Source organism: Bombina bombina, chromosome 3 (assembly GCF_027579735.1).
Source record: "Bombina bombina isolate aBomBom1 chromosome 3, aBomBom1.pri, whole genome shotgun sequence".
Lineage (NCBI taxonomy): Eukaryota > Metazoa > Chordata > Amphibia > Anura > Bombinatoridae > Bombina > Bombina bombina.
Window position 1 is genome coordinate 638,489,440 of NC_069501.1, and position 19,740 is coordinate 638,509,179.

At 37.5% G+C, this 19,740-nt stretch overlaps 1 protein-coding gene across 2 annotated transcripts in view; it reads right to left on the reverse strand.

The window, feature by feature from the left end:
* Positions 1–2,911: 2,911 nt before the first annotated feature.
* TBX4 (T-box transcription factor 4) overlaps positions 2,912–19,740 on the reverse strand; it is a 365,695-nt gene continuing 348,866 nt past the window's right edge. For both annotated transcript variants that reach the window (XM_053707346.1, XM_053707345.1), the window contains exons 7-9: positions 10,411–10,499; positions 8,098–8,333; positions 2,912–4,632 (exon numbers count right to left, since the gene is read on the reverse strand). In XM_053707346.1, coding sequence (XP_053563321.1) covers positions 4,010–4,632; positions 8,098–8,333; positions 10,411–10,499 — 948 coding nt within the window. In that variant the 3' untranslated portion in view covers positions 2,912–4,009. The remainder of the gene's footprint in view (positions 4,633–8,097; positions 8,334–10,410; positions 10,500–19,740) is intronic.

Genomic DNA, 19,740 nt, shown 5'->3' on the forward strand with positions numbered 1-19,740 from the left:
AATGCCATTTTAATAAGTGCATAGCCTGTGGCTGCACTCGTGTAACAAAAAGCTTTCAGTCTATGGCCACACAGAGAGTTTATTCCCTAAAGAATTGTACCAATTGTCGTACCAGTAATGTCATTTATCTTGTGGATTGTACATCCTGTAAAAAACAGTATGTAGGTTGCTCCACCAGGGAGGCACGAACACGAATTCGTGAGCATCTCAATAATATCGAAAATGGGATTGAATGCTCAGATCTAGCACGACATTTTATCATTAAACATGGTAAAAATATAAACAGTTTTCAATGGCAGGTCATTGAGCAAGTTAGGACCCCAGATAGAGGAGGTGACATATCCAGTAGGCTTCTCTATCAGGAGGCATACTGGATTTTTCAACTCAGAACAAGGAGACCAGCAGGCTTTAACATTGATGGCGACGTCATCAACCTCTAGCAAAGAAACCGATAGAATTAACTTGAATCTGACAACTAGCTGTATTCTAGTTGCCTTCATTTTAATTCTATTCTCCATCAGGATTGCCCTTATTCAATTGATAAATTTCAATACATTTAATATACCTTAAATATTAATTTTATGGCATGGCCTTACATATAAGTACTAGTATGTTAACTAATGAGAGATTCTGGCATTATGTCTCGATAGTCTTGAGCTTTTTGCTTCCATTAAACAATCAATAATTTCTAACATTGTGATATGCAACTCACTTTTTATATATATATATATTTTCATAGAGTCATGCCAGCATATGCAATTTATATGCTTTACTTGAGTTAACAAACTTTATCGTTATTGAAGCCATGGCAACTAATGCTACAATACATAAGGGTTAATAAATTTGCACTTCAATTAAAAGCATTGGCAACCAATGTTACAGTTCATAAGAGCATGTCCCTTTAACTATGTAGCTTTGATTCTCTTACACTCCCAGTGTTAACGATTCATTTTATACACTGGAGGTTATATATATGTATTTTTTACTTGTATTTTCTACTTATTTCATTTTCCCCTCATACGTTGTAATATTTGTAAAGTATAGAACCTATACTGATTACATGTTTGTTATTCACACTGTTGTATCTCAGTTTAATATAGGAATGTTTTGTCGTTAATCATGCTCAGCTGGGGCTTTGTTCTTTCAGTCACAGGGGCTATTTAAGCTCAGTGTCTGTCTTCACAAAGTGTGTCTATGAGTAAGGCTAACATGTAGCCGAAACGCGTAAGAAAGCCCAGCTTCACTATTTTATGTTCACTTCGTTTTTATCCCCTTTTTTTCACTTGGTTTCCAATAAAATATGAACTTTTAGAACTTTATAGTCCCTGGAGACTCGCATGGTTTTTGCTCTTTTTGCTGTTTGGATACATATTGTTACCACGCTCGAATCTCGGCACTCAGGTGAACAACCGGTGTATGGGGCTACGATCGAGTAGCAGGGAATCCCATTGGTGCAGGAGACGATTCACGTCATGGACCGGAAGCACCTGACAACGCTCAGCCACAGCGTGCAAACTAAACAGCACCACGGAGGCTGTGGAGTGGTATGCCCATACGGATGACAATTGGAGCACCGGACAACGACCTCTACGAGTGAGGAGTCAGAGGTGCAGCAGCGACGGGGGGGGTTTTCCTAAGGCTCCCGGAGACAGGCTCAAGTAGCGAGCGTGGTGAGTTATACACCATCCCGGTGTCAAGCCGCATCTATATATTTACCTGCCATACCGCAGATTTTGCTTCATCCATAACTTTATACCCTTTGCATTACTTGCACGTTATATACAGCTTATACAGCTTGGACAGGATTTATTTTCCTCCCCATACACCACACACCTTGAGCTGCACTAGGAAGAATTTCCTGTTTAAATAATAATAATAATATCAAATGCAGAAATTAGGTGTTTCGAGGAGTGCAAATTTAATGACATGTTCAGCATTTTTTAATAAATAAAATAAATAGTAAAAGAAAGAAATTTGTTTATAATAAAATGTTTTAATATTTAAATTTTATTGTTACACTAGTTTTTCCCATTAAAACGAGGGGTATATTTTTAAACCAATATGTTTTGATACTCAGATCACTATATTCCCTTTTTAAAAGTTATATAGGTACTGGAGATGTTGAACAAATTCATGCTCCAAGGGGAGATATATCATTTGACTGGTTCTTTAAATAGAATGCATCAGTTTTACCAAAACCAAAGCTCCCTAAAAGATTCCTATTCCTGTCACTCGCTTCCATCAAAAAAGTATTATATGATGTAGTTATGGCTCTGTTAACACCTGTGTTAGAGCTAATTAAGCATAAACTCGAAAGTGTGTGGAAAGGGGCAGCACCATTAACTGAGTGCTGAAGAGGTTAAAAAAAAAAAGTGAAAAATTGAAGAAAAAATTATTGAAAACAAAATAGATGAATGCAAAAAAAGTTATGATGGAAAGGACAAAAGCAATATATAAGTATATGGAATAAGCCAGGTGAGAGCAGAAGATGTAGATATATGCAATCAGGGCTGGTTCTAGGTGCCAACATTTGGAATTATTGACAAAAGTTACCACAAAACTACTAAAGGTAAAGAGTGGTAATGATAGGTCGATTATTTTGATTACTTATTCCTGCTATTCTAATGTAAGTCTTTATTAAATCCTGTTTCCCCTAGCTTTGCCATGCTAGAGCAAAGGATATGTAAAACATGGTATACTTTACAAGTTTATGGTCATTGATGCCTTTGTTATATGGGAGTGCTATAAAAATGATTGTGGGTGTCTGGCCCTTAAAATTGCCACTGTAATGCATGAGTGATCTCAAGAAAACAAAAATGATGGGAGGTTAGAAAGTGTATCGAAAATGGAAACGGCTATAGATGAAGAGAAAGATCTATCATTTATAAATAAATATTTTCTGCACTTGATGTCTCATAAAAAAAGATTTAATGGAACAAACATTTGTGCTGTATGTTTTTCATTTTAGTAAATTTGATTTTATTTTTTTGCTCCCTGTAATAATATTTTAGTAGTTGAATGTAAGCAAAGTTCCTCTCGATCCACAGCATTAGGCATCCTGATCTGCTGAGCAAATGCAACAGGTTTTCATTATATCACACAATGCAAATGACTGTACTAGTGCTTTTACTTATCATCAAATGATAACACGGGCTAGAATGTCTCATTCAGCTATAGATAGAGCAAATTCTAACAAATGTAGAAAAAAGTAATTCCAGGCTGGGAAAATGTCTGACGTTAATGATATTCTGGGAAAGTAGAAGATTTATAGATGTACAGGATGAGGAATATGAAGATGATCTAAAGCTGTTGTCAAAGGAAAAATATTTATAACTCACACATTAATAAAGATTAGTGAAAAGCAACCGAAGGCTTTGAATAATAAGTAAAACGTCTTTTATATTCTTACATGTAAATAAAATACCCATGCTATGTAACAAGAAAAAATTCCACATCTTTTGGATTTAGCTTGATTTTCTAATTAAATGTCTTCTGATGGATATAAAAGCTTATCTTCTTATGTAACCATTGCTCAATTTTTACATCAGCACGTGAACTGAAAAATAAAATATCTTAAATAGTTGTATATTTCAGAACTTTGGTAACATTCATTTTTATTAAGCATCGCATCTGTAAAAGCAAAGCTTGGACATGTGGCCTGCATTTGTGATAGATATATCTATATACCTTTTATATATATATATGTACACATATATATACGTATAAATAGCTATTCAGCATGCAAAGGTTGTAGTGATTCCCCACATTGTATTTTATTTAAAAATCTACACATTTGTTTGCATTTTCTACTTTATGAGTTGTCTGTGTTTGCCAGTCTGTCCAATATTTGGTACACGGTAGGCAAGAAAAAAGATACCTGCTTGGGTTATTTGCAGCTTGTCTGTATTAATGAAGGACTCACTAAAGTCCAGTATACCCACAGGTATTAACATAAAACACATCATAATGATGAAACCTAACTGGTGTGTCATGACCTCAACATTGTCAGTCATCCATCAGTCCAGTTTTCCACAGTCCCCATTCCTGAATGATATTGTAATGTAGATTCCCTTGATAATGAAAAGCTTTGTGAATATAGAAACTCATTGGCTGAGTTTATGTGAGGAGATGGAGGCTTTCTTTCACATAAGGAAGGGTGGACTCTCTCCCTAGGAAAGGACGAAGAAGGAACTCTTTCCCGGACCTGAGATTGAGAAAGCTGATTATAGACACTGAAATGGGATTCACTTGGAGGCTGAGATCCTTGGCCTGGGATGGCAGGAAGACGAGGCATCATGGTGGTGGTGGTAAAGTGAGTAGGAAATGGCTGGTAAGGCACAGTTTCCATTGTTTGAACACTGTAACTGGTATAAGGTGCAACAGAGGTCCACATATTACAGCTCAGAGGTGGGGGTGGAGGTGGTAAATCTTCAACCCCTGAGACTCCTGTTATTTCAGCTCCAGAAGTAGAGTACATGCATGCTTCCCTTGGTGTTACATCATTGCGATATGGAGGACTCAATATTTGCTGGTCATATGGTGGTGGGGAACGGAAATAGTGATCCTCAGCCATAGAAGAAGAAGGATCTAGATATGATCTCTTGCAAGGTATGTCAAGATGGCGTGCTCCATCTGTAAAACAAAAACAAGGTATTTCAGGACAAAGTTATGTGAGAAAAATAAACTTGGGGTTATATATATATATATATATATATATATACAGTATCTCACAAAAGTGAATATACCCCTCACATTTTTATAAATATTATATTATTTTATTATATCTTTTCATGTGACAACACTGAAGAAATGACACTTTGCTACAATGTAAAATAGTGAGTATACAGCCTGTATAACAGTGTAAATTTGCTGTCCCCTCAAAATAACTTAACACACAGCTATTAATGTCTAAACCGTTGGCAACAAAAATGAGTACACCCCTAAGTGGAAATGTCCAAATTGGGCCCAATTAGTCATTTTCCCTCCCCAGTGTCATGTGACTCATTAGTGTTACAAGGTCTCAGGTGTGAATGGGGAGCAGGTGTGTTAAATTTGGTGTTATCGCTCTCACACTCTCTCATACTGGTCACTGGAAGTTCAACATGGCACCTCATGGCAAAGAACTCTCTGAGGATCTGAAAAAAAGAATTATTGCTCTACATAAAGATGGCCTAGGCTATAATAAGATTGCCAAGACCCTGAAACTGAGCTGCAGCATGGTGGGCAAGACATACAGCGGTTTCACAGGACAGGTTCCACTCAGTACAAGCCTCGCCATGGTCCACCAAAGAAGTTGAGTGCATGTGCTCAGTGTCATATACAGAGGTTGTCTTTGGGAAATAGACGTATGAGTGCTGTCAGCATTGCTGCAGAGGATGAAGGGGTGGGGGGTCAGCCTGTCAGTGCTCAGACCATATGCCATACACTGCATTAAATTGGTCTGCATGGCTGTCGTCCCAGAAGGAAGCCTCTTCTAAAGATGATGCACAAGGAAGTCTGCAAACAGTTTGCTGAAGACAGGCAGACTAAGGACATGGATTACTGGAACCATGTCCTGTGGTCCGATGAGACCAAGATACTTATTTGGTTCAGATGGTGTCAAGCATGTGTGGCGGTAACCAGTTCAGAAGTACAAAGACAAGTTTGTCTTGCCTACAGTCAAGCATGGTGGTGGAAGTGTCATGGTCTGGGCCTGCATGAGTGCTGCTGGCACTGGGGAGCTAAAGTTCATTGAGGGAACCATAAATGTCAACATGTACTGTGACATACTGAAGCAGAGCATGATCCTCTCCCGTCGGAGACTGGGCCGCAGGGAAGTATTCCAACATGATAACGACCCCAAACACACCTCCAAGATGACCACTGCCTTGCTAAAGAAGCTGAGGGTAAAGGTGATGGTCTGGTCAAGCATGTATCCAGACCTAAACCCTATTCAGCATCTGTTGGGCATCCTCAAATGTAAGGTGGGGGAGAGCAAGGTTTCTAACATCCACCAGCTCCGTGATTTTGTCCTGGAGGAGTGGAAGAGGACTCCAGCAGCAACCTGTGAAGCTCTGGTGAACTCCATGCCCAAGAGGGTTAAGGCAGTGCTGGAAAAAAATGGTGGTCACACAAAATATTGACACTTTGGGCCCAATTTGGACATTTCCACTTAGGAGTGTACTCACTTTTGTTGCCAATGGTATAGACATTAATGGCTGTGTGTTGAGTTATTTTGAGGGGACAGCAAATGTACACTGTTATACAGGCCGTACACTCATTACTTTACAGTGTAGCAAAGTGTGATTTCTTCAGTGTTGTCACATGAAAAGATATAATAAAATATTTACAAAAATGTGAGGGATGTACTCACTTTTGTGAGCTACTGTATATATATATATATATATATATAAATAAATAAATATATATACTATGCAAAATATGTATAATTAATTTACATATACACACAAACTAATAAATATTTGTAAATGTTCAGCACAAAATACTGTAATGGGTCTACTGCAGAGAATGGCTGTGTGTGGCAAAATGGGAATAAACTGAGAAATAGGGTATCAGATAAAAGTGGCTTCTATGGAGCTGACTTTAACAATGCACTGAACTCCTTAAACAAACAGAGGTTGATTCCAATGTTTCCAATCCCATTTATTAGCATCTTTTTGGGCCCTGATCCATGTTTTTCAAGCTCTAAGTGATTGCTACCATCCAAGCGATACCACCATTTCTGTATTAGGAAATGTTCAGATCAGATCCAGCTAGATTGAGGGAAATTTTCTATTATGTTGTGCATGTGCTTTACACTCTGAAATGGTCACAGCCACTATTTTAGATATACTAAATATTGATATATAGTCTTGGCTGGTTAAATCTCTATTCAGCACTATTCTATAGTCCCTTGGTAGTGGGTGGGACAGACATTTACATATAAATGTATTTATTATACATTTATGTGACATCTTGTACAGCTAACGAGATCTGCAGGACATGAGAAAAAACAGAAATAACAACCGCAATATCTAGAAATGGCGTTTGGAAATCACACTCTTTAAATGTTTGTTTTTGTTTCATACTCGCATTTTTGTGATTCTAAGTTACAGTAATTTCATCTTCATAAACAGGATTTTTATCAGGAATAGCTTATTTGTTATCTGGATTTAACGGTTTGTTGTTCTATATTGTTTATAGTAACTGAGATCTGTTTTACATGAAACTGAAGCACCAAAATTCATGTTTTGAAAAAGTTTGATTTACGGTTTCTAGAACCTTGTGTTGCCATCTTCTTATGTGCGGCAAATTACAAACCTCCTTCTGTACAGTGTGGATTGGAATTTTTAACGATATTTTAAACTTCATCGCTTAGCCGTTTAAGGATTTACTGTGTGAGAACTGTTCAAATCCTATTTTAGAAGATTAGCTGTGGCCACTTGTCACCCTGTTATTCATCTTGGATGAAAATCTTGCCAAAATGGAAAAAGAGGTTTTCTTAATGAACTAATCAATTTAAAACAAGAAAAACTCTTAACACATTAAAAGTTTGAAAAACATCATTGATAAAACATGTTCATTATACCCATCATGATCATATACATATGGCATTTTTACTGTTTAACTCTTATCATAAACACCACTCTATCCAGTTGCAAAACACACAAAGGGACTCCATTTTGGATTTTAATGATCAACATCCATTATCGACTGTTTTAAGAGCCATTTTTGGAAAATGGAGATAAAATCTTGGGTGAGTTATCTCGGCTGGTTTTGACGCCAAAAGATCACTTAATTATCAAAAATGGTTAGTCACGTTTATTCAACATTGGGGGAAAAAAACAAAAATATGGAATCGATCCCAGTGTTAGATGTAAGTTTTAATGCCATTTATTTTAAAGCTCTAGCAAATCAAAGCATGTTCTTATTTGCATTTTATATACCTTTAAAAAAAGCTAAAAGCAGCATTTGTTTACATGTCACATTTCAATGCTTTGGAATTGTATTTCCAAGCTTCACAACCCTAGAAATACTATTTAATCTTTGTGTCTCTTTAAGGTGAAGCTTATAAATACCTTAATTAATAAGTACATGTGAAATACATTTTTATAGTACCTCTTCTTTTTAAACAGTGATAAAACAAACTGGAGTCTCTCTGTGCTGTAAAGGGCAGATCTTGAGCGTCAGAGGTTGCGAACTGCATGTGCGCACCATTTTCATACTGGTAATGCTGAAGACCTTGATGTGCCCCGTGAAGTGCATTAATGTCCGATTTGCTTGATAGCTGACCTGGGTGACCTGATACCAACCGTTGCCTCATGATGCTTTTTGAAATCACAGGATATTCTTTGCTGCAGGAGAAATTTGTTACAATTATTATTTTTTAGAACATATGTTATTCTTGGGAAAAGGTTTAGTGTTCCTTATTGTATTTTTTGCATTGAAAAAGCTGCCAACAATTTAATCCATTGTATAACTGTGTTTAGAATTATAACTAATTTGAAGACCATGATAATGTGTTCCTAATTATCCATTTTACCTGCTGAACTGTATTAAATTCTTACAGACGGATCCTTTACCTCTATTTCATCATATGAAATAGCTGCCTTTTTTATCCCCCACATATAATGAAAATATCATTAGAAGAGATATGTAAACACAAAGGTGCTGAATTAATAACACTCCTGGTTTGGGTGGGAGAGAGAGGTGCTAAAATGTTAATTTTTAATTGTTCTCTCTATTTATGGATCTTTGTGTATACTGTGAGAGATATGGAAGACTGTGTGCAGTATCCATTTATAGAGAGATAAGATAATGAGGTCTGCTCTCCCTGCAAACTCAGCCCATTTGATTGGGTTATGGATTACTGTAGCAGAAACAGTTATTTCATATATAAAAATAAACAAGTGGATCCCATACATTTTAAAGGAACCGTATACACCAATTGTCATTTTACTGAATGTAATAGACACTACTATAAAGAATAATATGCACAGATACTGATCTAAAAATCCAGTATAAAACTTACCTAGAAGCTCTCAGTTTAGCACTGTTGAAAAGGTTACTGGAACACCCACTGCAAGTGCTTCTATAGCAAAAATAGCACACACTTCCCCCCTCCCCCTTCCTCTGCATATGAAAATACTCTTTACACAAACTGGAGCAAGCTGGAGTAGGTATACATCAGTGTTCTCCTAAAACTTTGGGGCTTGGTTAGGAGTCTGAAAATCAGCGCAATGTTACTTAAAAAAAGCAAAACTATACTTTTTTAAAAAACAAAAACAAACCTGTATAGGCTATATAAATGGATCATCTACAAAACATTTATGCAAATAAAAATCTAGTGTATAATGTCCCTTTAAATTCTGCAGCTGGTATAACAAGTAATTTGAAACACATTAACCCCTTATACCATTTGGACGTATATATTAGTCATGCGGTATGAAGTGATAGCAAAAATACTATAAATTCTCCAGTATTTTGGCCAAGTTCTCTGAAATTCCCAGTACTGATTGGGTTAAGGGACATAGTTGTCAAAATTGAAATTCAGTGAGTACATTTAAATTATAATAATAATAATGTTGTATTAGCAAAATGATTTCCAGTAAATGCTATTACTAATCCAGGTTGTACTGTGTACTGGCGAATAGAGCATAGTTGTACATAGGGACCATGCTCCTATATTCAACCACCCTGCCTGCTCTGAGATCCTGTGGTAGCATATGTCATCTTAGTTATTGCTCAATTTGTTTCATTGCTAAAGTCATATTTCACTTCCAACCCACACTCAGTTTTTTTATGCAAACCACAGAGCATATGTACATATGCTCCGCATATCCAAAGCCCAGTAAAAGATCTTACTAAAAAAGTGATAACATTTAGTAAAATAAGTGTTGCTAATACATGTGTATAATAAAAATGCTTGTATGTAAAAGGAACATGCACTTATGTGAGGCACTAAAGGGAACTAGAGGAAAAATCACAATCCTTCAAAAATGTTTATTCAATTATTATTATTATTATTATTATTATTATTATCGGTTATTTGTAGAGCGCCAATAGATTCCGCAGCGCTAATATTCAATACTTTTTTTACAGAATTCCCCATTCAAGTTTTTTTTGGGATTTTTTGTAGTTAAGTTATTTGATAATCTTTTTTCAATGGATTGAGATCGACCGCTAGTTTTTTTAGCTGCACTGCAAGTCAAAAGGTTCCAAAAAAAGAAGTTAAAATGCTGGCCAGTGTAAAGTAATGCTGAGCTGCCTCTCAGAATCTTTCATGATTTTTCATAATCTAAGATTTGATAATTACTAACCCTCATTTGCATAATTTGATACATATCAGTTTATGTTATCATATTTATATGCAGCCACTTAAATTATATCATAAACAATAATGAAAACAGATTATTAAAAAAATGTTATTACCTCTGAAGACGAGCCACACGAAGGTCACTGTCATCACTCCCTCTAAATCCTTTGGCAAAGGGATTGTTTTCAATTTTTAGCTGAGTTATCTATAAATAAAAAAAGGTAAAACTAGAGATTAGAAAAAAAGATTTTCAAATGAATTGTGTTGAACAAAGAGTTGCAGAGTTAAATGGGCATGCAATTTAAAATTAAATTTCATTACTTCTATTATCAAATTTTGTCTTGGTCTCCTTTAGCATCTTTTCATAAGAGCATATTGAGGTAGACTCAGCTGCGTGTTTTGTTATAAAAAGATAGTATTGTTTATAGAACAGTTATAGAAGCAACCTTTTTGAGCTAATGGGGGAGATTTATCAAGCAGCCGATGCCATTTGTGAAATTGGCCCCTTAGAGTGCAGTTGCTTCAGCCACTCTATGGTGAAACGCTATGGTAAACTAAGCTGTATAGCTAGAAGCACTGTTTTATAAAAACAAAAAAGGGATTTTGTACTGAAACTGTGTGTACTCTGTTTTTGGAATGGAGACAACCAAACAGTGTGTATAATTAGTAGTAACTATGTGCAGACAGAGCTGTGGGTGTTCCTTTAACTTATGTAAAATGTTCAGCTCCAGCCTCCCTTTACAGCTTATACACTGCTAGCTCACAGTGCTGAAGAAACATACCTCAGTATGCTCTTATTGGAAGGAGTTAGCTTTCAACTAAGGAAGCCAACAGACAGAAATACATTTGATAACAGAAGTAAATTGGAAAGTTTTTTTTTGGTTTATTTTTTTACTTTAAATGTCAAACTCTATTTGAAGCACAAAAGTTTATATTTGGCTTCTGTGCCACTTAAATGGAGAAGGAACACCTTGTAATTGCAAGACATGTATGTTGTGTTGCCATTGAAAAACATATCAGCCAAGTACATTGTTTTCTATTGCCAAACTCCACCCACCATTTGCCTTATTTGGAGGAGCCTATCTGGGCTTTAATCTGCAGACAACAAGGCTAGCCAAGGTCATAATGTTAGTATAAAATGCATTGTTTTGCAGCTGTTATCAGTTAAAGCTAATTAGGTAAATATATGTACCCTGGTTAGCCTGAAAAGTCAGTAAGGTGCATTTCAAACTCTGAGAATTAGAAAATCCTCAATTAATTCACATTTGATGGGCAAAAGAAACATTACTATTACTAAGTAAGGCAACGCCACATACAAATGTTTTTCAATAAAAATATTGCAACTTTTTCTGTGAAAATTAACCTTTAGGACTAGATTATAGCCAGACTGGTGATATTGCTGTCTGTGGCCAGACTTACAATAAACATGCAATTAATAGCAGCAAAGCCACAACTCAACAGCTATTAATTGTTCATGGGCTAAAAAATTTGTATTAGTATATGAATTAATTGTTTTATTGCTTTAGAGCACTGGTTTTCACACTTGTCCTCAGGCCTCCCCAACAGGCCAGGTTTTCAGGATTACCTTGGATGACAGCAGGTAAATTAACCTTGTTTACTAATTAGCTGATTATTTCACCTGTGCTCCAGTTCAGATATCCTCAAAATATGGCCTGTTAGGAAGGCCTGACAACAGGTTTGAAAACCAGTGCTTTAGAGTATTTAAATGTTTCCTAGCATGCCCCTTTAAATAACTTTGTCTATTAATACACTTTGAATTAATAAATCAAAAAATCACACGAAAGCCATGTTCTTTTGATGCATTAAAGCGGGTCCCTTTAAATGTTACAAATCCCATTAAATATCTCAAAAATAACTTCACTGTTTCAGTTCCCTTTTTCAAGTTTTGTTTTGTTTGCTAGCCCAAATAAGGCCTCGCTTCCATTGAGTCGTAATTCAGTTTGCGTGCACTCGCAAACCGATAAATATGCTGTCGGAAGCAATATCGTTTATCGACTGTTTCCAATGGCTCGTTATACCTCGATATCGGCAGCCGGACTTCGGCTGCCGAAAAGATCTTCGCGTCCCATAGAAAGTAATAGAAGCCGTTAATCGATAAATTATACCAGGTTTCCAATGAAAGCGCTAACCGTTAATACATTGTCGGAGGCTGTCGATACATTGAGATATATTACCCCCAGCTCAACTAGGTGTAAAAGAGGAAAATTGTGCTTTTTGAGACCTATTTTCTATTGAAATTATAAAACTTGCAAATAATGCAAGTGTTTTAATGTAGAAATAAATTGTTATAAGTAATATTTATTGTTGTCTCATGTATAGAAATAGTTGAACTTATATTCTAATAGAAATATCAGTATATATTTAAATATAATAATATATGCAAGAACATATCTACAGAATGCAAACTAGACCTATGCCTAGGGCAGCAAGAAATATTACTTATATTTATGAAGTGCTAAATATAATTATATTAGAAAATAGTATTTGATTATTAAAAATATGGATAAGTGTTTTTTTATTTTTCTTGAGAGGCGATCACAGGTAAGACGCACGGACGTTAAACGTAACTTCTATAGCGTAAGGTCGGGTTACCTTAGCAACTAATTGATTTTCAAGAAATCCGACGTCAGATGGAAGCGTTAACACAACGTTAACTTACAGCTACACGAAAAGAGCGACTGCGCACAACACGCTAATCTTTTCAATGGAAACCTGGTACTAAAATGCAGCCGTAAATTACTTTTAGCTGTCGGCCGCTTCGGTAGCTTACGGCTCCATTTTTAACGACTCAATGGAAGCGAGGCCTTAGTATACTATAGTTCTTACTCCTAGTCAAAGTTGTACTCATTTGAAAAATCAAGCTAATAATAAAGGATTTCTTGAACTTAAAGGGATAGTATACTCAACATGTTTCTCCTCTTTAATTTGTCCCCAATGATCCACTTTACCTGCTGGAGTGTATTAAATTGTTTACAAGCATTTACATTACCCTTAGTTTGGCATTTGAAATAGTTGATTTAACATGTGGTATTCCCAGCTATTCAGAAAGTTTTTGGCCTTAAAGCCAAGCTGTGTAAACACAGACAGCAGAAAAATATCACTCCCAGTAGGGTATAGAAGAGATAAAGTAATAAAAGGTGCTCAGCCCTTAATAATTGCAGGTAAATAAAGAAACTTTTTTTATACTCCATGTCTGAAAGTCCCCTTTATTAATAGCACTTGTAAATCCTAGGATTTACCATCACTTTAAAGGGGCATTAAACTCAAAATGTAATTGGCCATGTTTATGTATAAATCAAAAACTTTGCAATTTACTTTTGTTTTTTTAATTTACCTGTAATTTAAATCTGAAAAATGAAACTACTACGTGCTACACAGTAATTGGATGATATATACAGGAGCTTTATTATATCTGTTATTTCTCAACAAGGCCGGATTGACCTAGCAGGATACCAGTGGAGGCTCCTCCATAGGATCACAGCCACACGTGAACCCCCAGAGCCCCCCCAAAAGAATAATAAATAAAAAAAATAATAATAATAAATACATCGTATTATCTTAATAAATCTAATTCATGTTTCATTTTGGCTTAATAAATGTTATTATATAATTTTTAATCCAGGCTCCACTGCAGTTTTGTAAAGAAAAAAAATTTGCCATGTTTACTGCTATCTATCACACAGCACCTCATATGCGATACATAGAAGTATAGAGAAAAGCACTTTCCCCTTTATGTCTGCAGTGCCTGCAGCGCCTCCCACAACCCAGCCCATAGCTTTGAGAAGTGCACAGGTCTCAGTGTGCGAGTGAGAACAAGCTGGCATGTCACATGACACTCGCACACTGAGAGCTGTGTGTGTGGAAGGCACACATTGGAAACTGTAGGGTGCGGTATACTTCTACAGAGCAGAGCATAGGAATTTGTTCCACTTCCTGCTGCTCTATTACTATGCGTGGGAACTCTAGCCTTAGCCTACACTTGCCCTGTGTGTGTGGCTCAGCTGACACTAGTGAGGAGGACGCCATTCAGGAGGAGGAGGTGGTGAGTAATCACATATATTATGTAGTCAGTGACTCACATGTCAGCCAGGGTACAGACTGTGCCGGTGTTGTGTAAAAGTGCAACTCTTTTAGAGACCAGTGTTCTTTAATGGTGGGTGGCTAAATCAAATGACAACTCCTGGGTCCTGTGACACCCAATAAGCACTGACTGTGATGGGATCAGGCTGCTGCAGGCAGTCAAGGAAGCACAGAGTTAATGTTTATCTATGTTCACTGCTTAGTATTTTGTTTATCCCTGCAGCGATTGTCTAGTCATAAACTTCCTAACCTATCTGACACAGCACTCACTCTGTTAATGTACAGTGTGAGCAGTAACTGTGAACTTCTGTTTAGGCTAATGCTGCAGCTGTTAGATAGTGGAGCTCTGCCCTGGGCATGTATGTTTGTTTACCCTTTCTGTTCCCTAACAGTTTCTTTATGGGATTTGTAAATTGTCAATAGAGGACTCTAATGGTTAAGACCCTCTCTTATTAAATCCTTCCAAACCCCTCTTAAAACAATCAGTGTGTGACCTGTCAGGAGGAGACAATCATCAGACATTATCAGTCATTTAGCCCTTGTAGCCCATGCCTCATTCAAAGTAATAGTAATTGTATAGGTCTGTACACACACATACTGTATATATGTGTGTGTGTGTGTGTGTGTGTATATATATATATATATATATATATGTGATGTGCTGTCATAGGAGGCAGGTGAGGCAGTCCTATGTGTGTAATTACACCATTTAATATACTGTTAAAGGGACACTGAACCCAAATTTTTTCATTTGTGATTAAGATAGAGCATGAAATTTTAAGCAACTTTCTAATTTACTCCTATTATCAAATTTTCTTCAATCTCTTGGTATCTTTATTTGAAATGCAAGAATGTAAGTTTAGATGCTGGCCCATTTTTGGTGAACAACCTGGGTTGTCCTTGCTGATTGGTGGATAAATTCATCCACCAATAAAAAAGTGCTATCCAGAGTCTGAACCCCAAAAAAACTTAGAAGCCTTCTTTTTCAAATAAAGATAGCAAGAGAACAAAGAACAATTGCTAATAGGAGTAAATTAGAAAGCTGCTTAAAATGGCATGCTGTATCTGAATCACAAAAGAAAAAATTTGGGTTCAGTGTCCCTTTAAATAAAAAAAAATTGTAATTTTTTTTTTTAGTCATTGGTGACCCCCCCACCCCCCACTACCGACTCAGCTATAAATGAATAATTATTCATGCCCAAAATTAATTATCAAACACATACACAACATATTGCGCAAGGAAGTAGAGGCTTTGAGCCCTTCCGTTGCGCAATATGTTTGTATTTGTTCGTATGGGCCGCTAGAGACTGCCACCCAGTGGCGACTAAGCATAATTCGCTTCTATTCGTGGCCCATACCGCTCCCTATAGAGGCTAGTCTATAGCAGCCTCAGGAGCCCTGCCTCTGCCCTCAGCCAATCAGCGGTCCCAACTATTACAGTGACTCCAGTGGGTGGGACTGGTTCAGGGCAAGAGATCTGAGGCACAGAGTGAGACACGCTGAGTGTCATGTCACATGCCAGTCCAGAGTGAAAAGGTCTGCAGCCATCCACACACTCAGTCAGATCGTGACCATGATGGACCTGGACTGGAGGACACTTCAGACTCACTGAGGAGGAAGAAGTGGAGCAGCAGCACTAGAGGGCTCAAGCTACTGTAATTCTAGTGGCTATTCTAATCAGCCAATAGAATTACAGTAGCTCTCATCCGATTGGCTGATTTGAATTTGAAAGCTCAAATGAGCCAATAGGAATTCAAGGGACGCCATTTTTAATCGCGTACCTTGAATTCCTATTCAGTGTATGGCGGAGCTCGTATGAAGAGGATCCTCCATGCTCCATGGCTCCGTGGTCTTCAGTTCCAGCGTCGCCGATTTTCAGTTCCAGCATCGCCGGTCTTCAGTTACAGAGTGGACGGTCTTCAGCTCCGTGGTCATCGGTCTTCAACTCCTCCGCCCCGTGCTGGCTGGTTCCTGGAAGAAGAAGATGTCGCCGCTTGGAAGAAGACTTCACCGCCTGGAACAGGACCTTCTCCGCCGGTCTTCAGGACAGGTAAGGAGCACTTGGGTGTTAGACTTAGGTTTTTTTAAGGGGGGATCGGGTGGGTTTTAGAGTAGGGGTGTGTGGGTGGTGGGTTGTAATGGGGGGGTTGTTTTTTTTTTACAGGTAAAAGAGCTGATTACTTTGGGGCAATGCCCCACAAAAGGCCCTTTTAAGAGCTGGTAATAGAGCTGATTCATTTTGTAATTTAGTTTAGGGTAGGGAAATTTTATTATTTTGGGGGGATTTTTTATTTTATTAGGGGGCTTAGATTAGGTGTAATTATCTTAAAATTCTTGTAATCTTTTTTTATTTTTTGTAATTTAGTGTTTGTTTTTTTCTGTAATATAGTTTAGTGTATTTAATTGTATTTTAGTTGAGATAATTGTAGTTTATTTAATTAATTTATTGATAGTGTAGTGCTAGGTGTAATGGTAACTTAGGTTAGGATTTATTTTACAGGTAATTTTGTAATTATTTTAACTAGGTAGCTATTAAATAGTTATTAACTATTTAATAGCTATTGTACCTAGTTAAAATAAATACAAAGTTACCTGTAAAATAAATATAAACCCTAAAATAGCTACAATATAATTATTAATTATATTGTAGCTATCTTAGGGTTTATTTTATAGGTAAGTATTTAGTTTTAAATAGGAATAATTTAGTTAATAATATTAATATTATTTAGATTTATTTAAATAATAATTAAGTTAGGGGGTGTTAGGGTTAGATTTAGGTTTTGAGGGTAATATAGTTAATATAGGTGGCGGCGGTGTAGGGGGCTCAGATTAGGGGTCAATAGAGTTAATATAGGTGGCAGCGGTGTAGGGGGATCAGATTAGGGGTTAATAGAGTTAATATAGGTGGCGGCAGTGTAAGGGGGTCAGATTAGGGGGTAATACATTTAATGTAGCTGGCGGCGGTGTAAGGGGGTCAGATTAGGGGGTAATACATTTAATGTAGCTGGCGGTGGTGTACGGGGGTCAGATTAGGGGGTAATACATTTAATGTAGCTGGCGGCGGTGTAGGGGGGTCAGATTAGGGGGTAATACATTTAATGTAGCTGGCGGCGGTGTAAGGGGGTCAGATTAGGGGGTAATACATTTAATGTTGCTGGCGGCAGTGTAGGGGGTAGTTAATATAGGTGGCGGCGGTGTAAGGGGGTCAGATTAGGGGGCAATACATTTAATGTAGCTGGCGGCGGTGTAAGGGGGTCAGATTAGGGGGTAATACATTTAATGTAGCTGGCGGTGGTGTAAGGGGGTCAGATTAGGGGGTAATACATTTAATGTAGCTGGCGGCGGTGTAGGGGGGTCAGATTAGGGGGTAATACATTTAATGTAGCTGGCGGCGGTGTAAGGGGGTCAGATTAGGGGGTAATACATTTAATGTTGCTGGCGGCAGTGTAGGGGGTCAGGTTAGGGGGTAATACATTTAATGTAGCTGGCGGCGGTGTAGGGGGGTCAGATTAGGGGGTAATACATTTCATGTAGCTGGCGACAGTGTAAGGGGGTCAGATTAGGGGGTAATACATTTAATGTAGCTGGCGGCGGTGTAGGGGGGGTCAGATTAGGGGGTAATGCATTGAATGTAGCTGGCAGCGGTGTAGGGGGGTCAGATTAGGGGGTAATACATTTAATGTAGCTGGCGGCGGGGTCCGGGAGCGGCGGTTTAGGGGTTAATATATTTATTATTAGGAGTGAGAGTCGGGATTGTGTATAGAGGGATATACGTGTCGGGATGATGTTTGGGAGGCGTGTTAGACAGTTACGGGAGATTTACAAGTTTAGTTAGTTTTTTTAGGCGCAGGCAGTTTCTAAAGTGCCGTAAGTCACTGGCGACTCCAGAAATTTGTACTTACGCTTATTTCTGGACATCGCTAGTTTGTCCGACTTACGGGACTTTAGCAACTGCCGGCGCCGTATATGTGATAGCTCGATGTGCGAGGTCAAACTACAGGCGGCGCAGGTTTCCACGCTTGCGCCCAAACCTGCGCCGTATATCGGATCGCGCACAGGAAGTGCAAACATTCACCATAACTCTAAGTTGGTTTTGATTGTGCTTTCTCTGAGAATACTGGATGCGTTTAGAATGCATTTTGCATAAAGGGAGGCATGAAATTTAAGGTTTATAGTCATATAAATGCTTTAAATTAAAACCAAGTAAATTTGTGGGGGCCGAATTATCAAGCTCCGAATAGAGCATGATGCCCCACTTTCTGCTGCTCAATAAATTGTCCGCCTGCTCTGAGGCTGCGGACATCAATCCGCCCGATCCTATATGATTGGGCGGATTGACACTACATGCAAACGGCCAATTGGCCGTGAATCTGCAGGGGGCAGCATTGCACAAGCAGTTCACAAGAACTGCTTGTGCAATGATAAATGCTGACAGCGTATGCTGTTGGCATTTATCAATGTGCGGCGGACATGATATGCTACATCATATCATGTCCATCCGTACTTTAAGAAATCGGCCCTGTGGTGTCAACTTTACTTTAACAACAAATTAGTTTTGCTCAGAAAGGCAATATCACCTTGTTAAACTAAAGGTTTATTGCACCTATTCCAGGTGGTACCAACAAGCGTTCTAAAGGTTTTAATGAATCACATCCAAATAACTATTATTTAATATTTAATCAGCCTCATCAGCTTTATGGCATGGATTACATTTAGCATCTTTATTAAAAATTATATCAACCACCAAATCATAGACCTATGCATATAATATCAACAGGATAACCCACTTACTGTATAATAATGCACATAAGTCTTAGATGTATCAATAGTAGGTCATGCCTAATAAAATGCTTTTAAAGAACGAAATTGACCATTTCAAAAACTCAAGTCAACAAATGTAATAAATTAAGGTTGTGAGTTTACAGAGGAAAAATAATCACATGCTTCTCATACGCTAAAAGGTTACATTCTGACTCATTACTTGACAGAGATGAATTGAGATGGATTTGAAAGACCTCATAAATGGCAAGATTAGCAATAGTGCTCAATATCAGGAAGTAGTCCTAAAGACTAACAGGATATTGCCACACATAAAATAGGCTATAGAAGGAAGAGAATATATCACCATTTTCCATACTATAAATCTGTAATAAAGTAACAATAAATATGGTGAAGAGGTTTGTCATACCAATAAAAAGCCGGGCTTTAGGAGGTAGAGAAAGACACACATTAAAGCTGTAAAGAAACAGAACATAAAAGAAGAGATAATTACCTCTTAACAACTAAACAGTTAAGAATCTTTTGTGGTATTATCTCAACCTTTTTATTCTACATGAAGCTTTGCA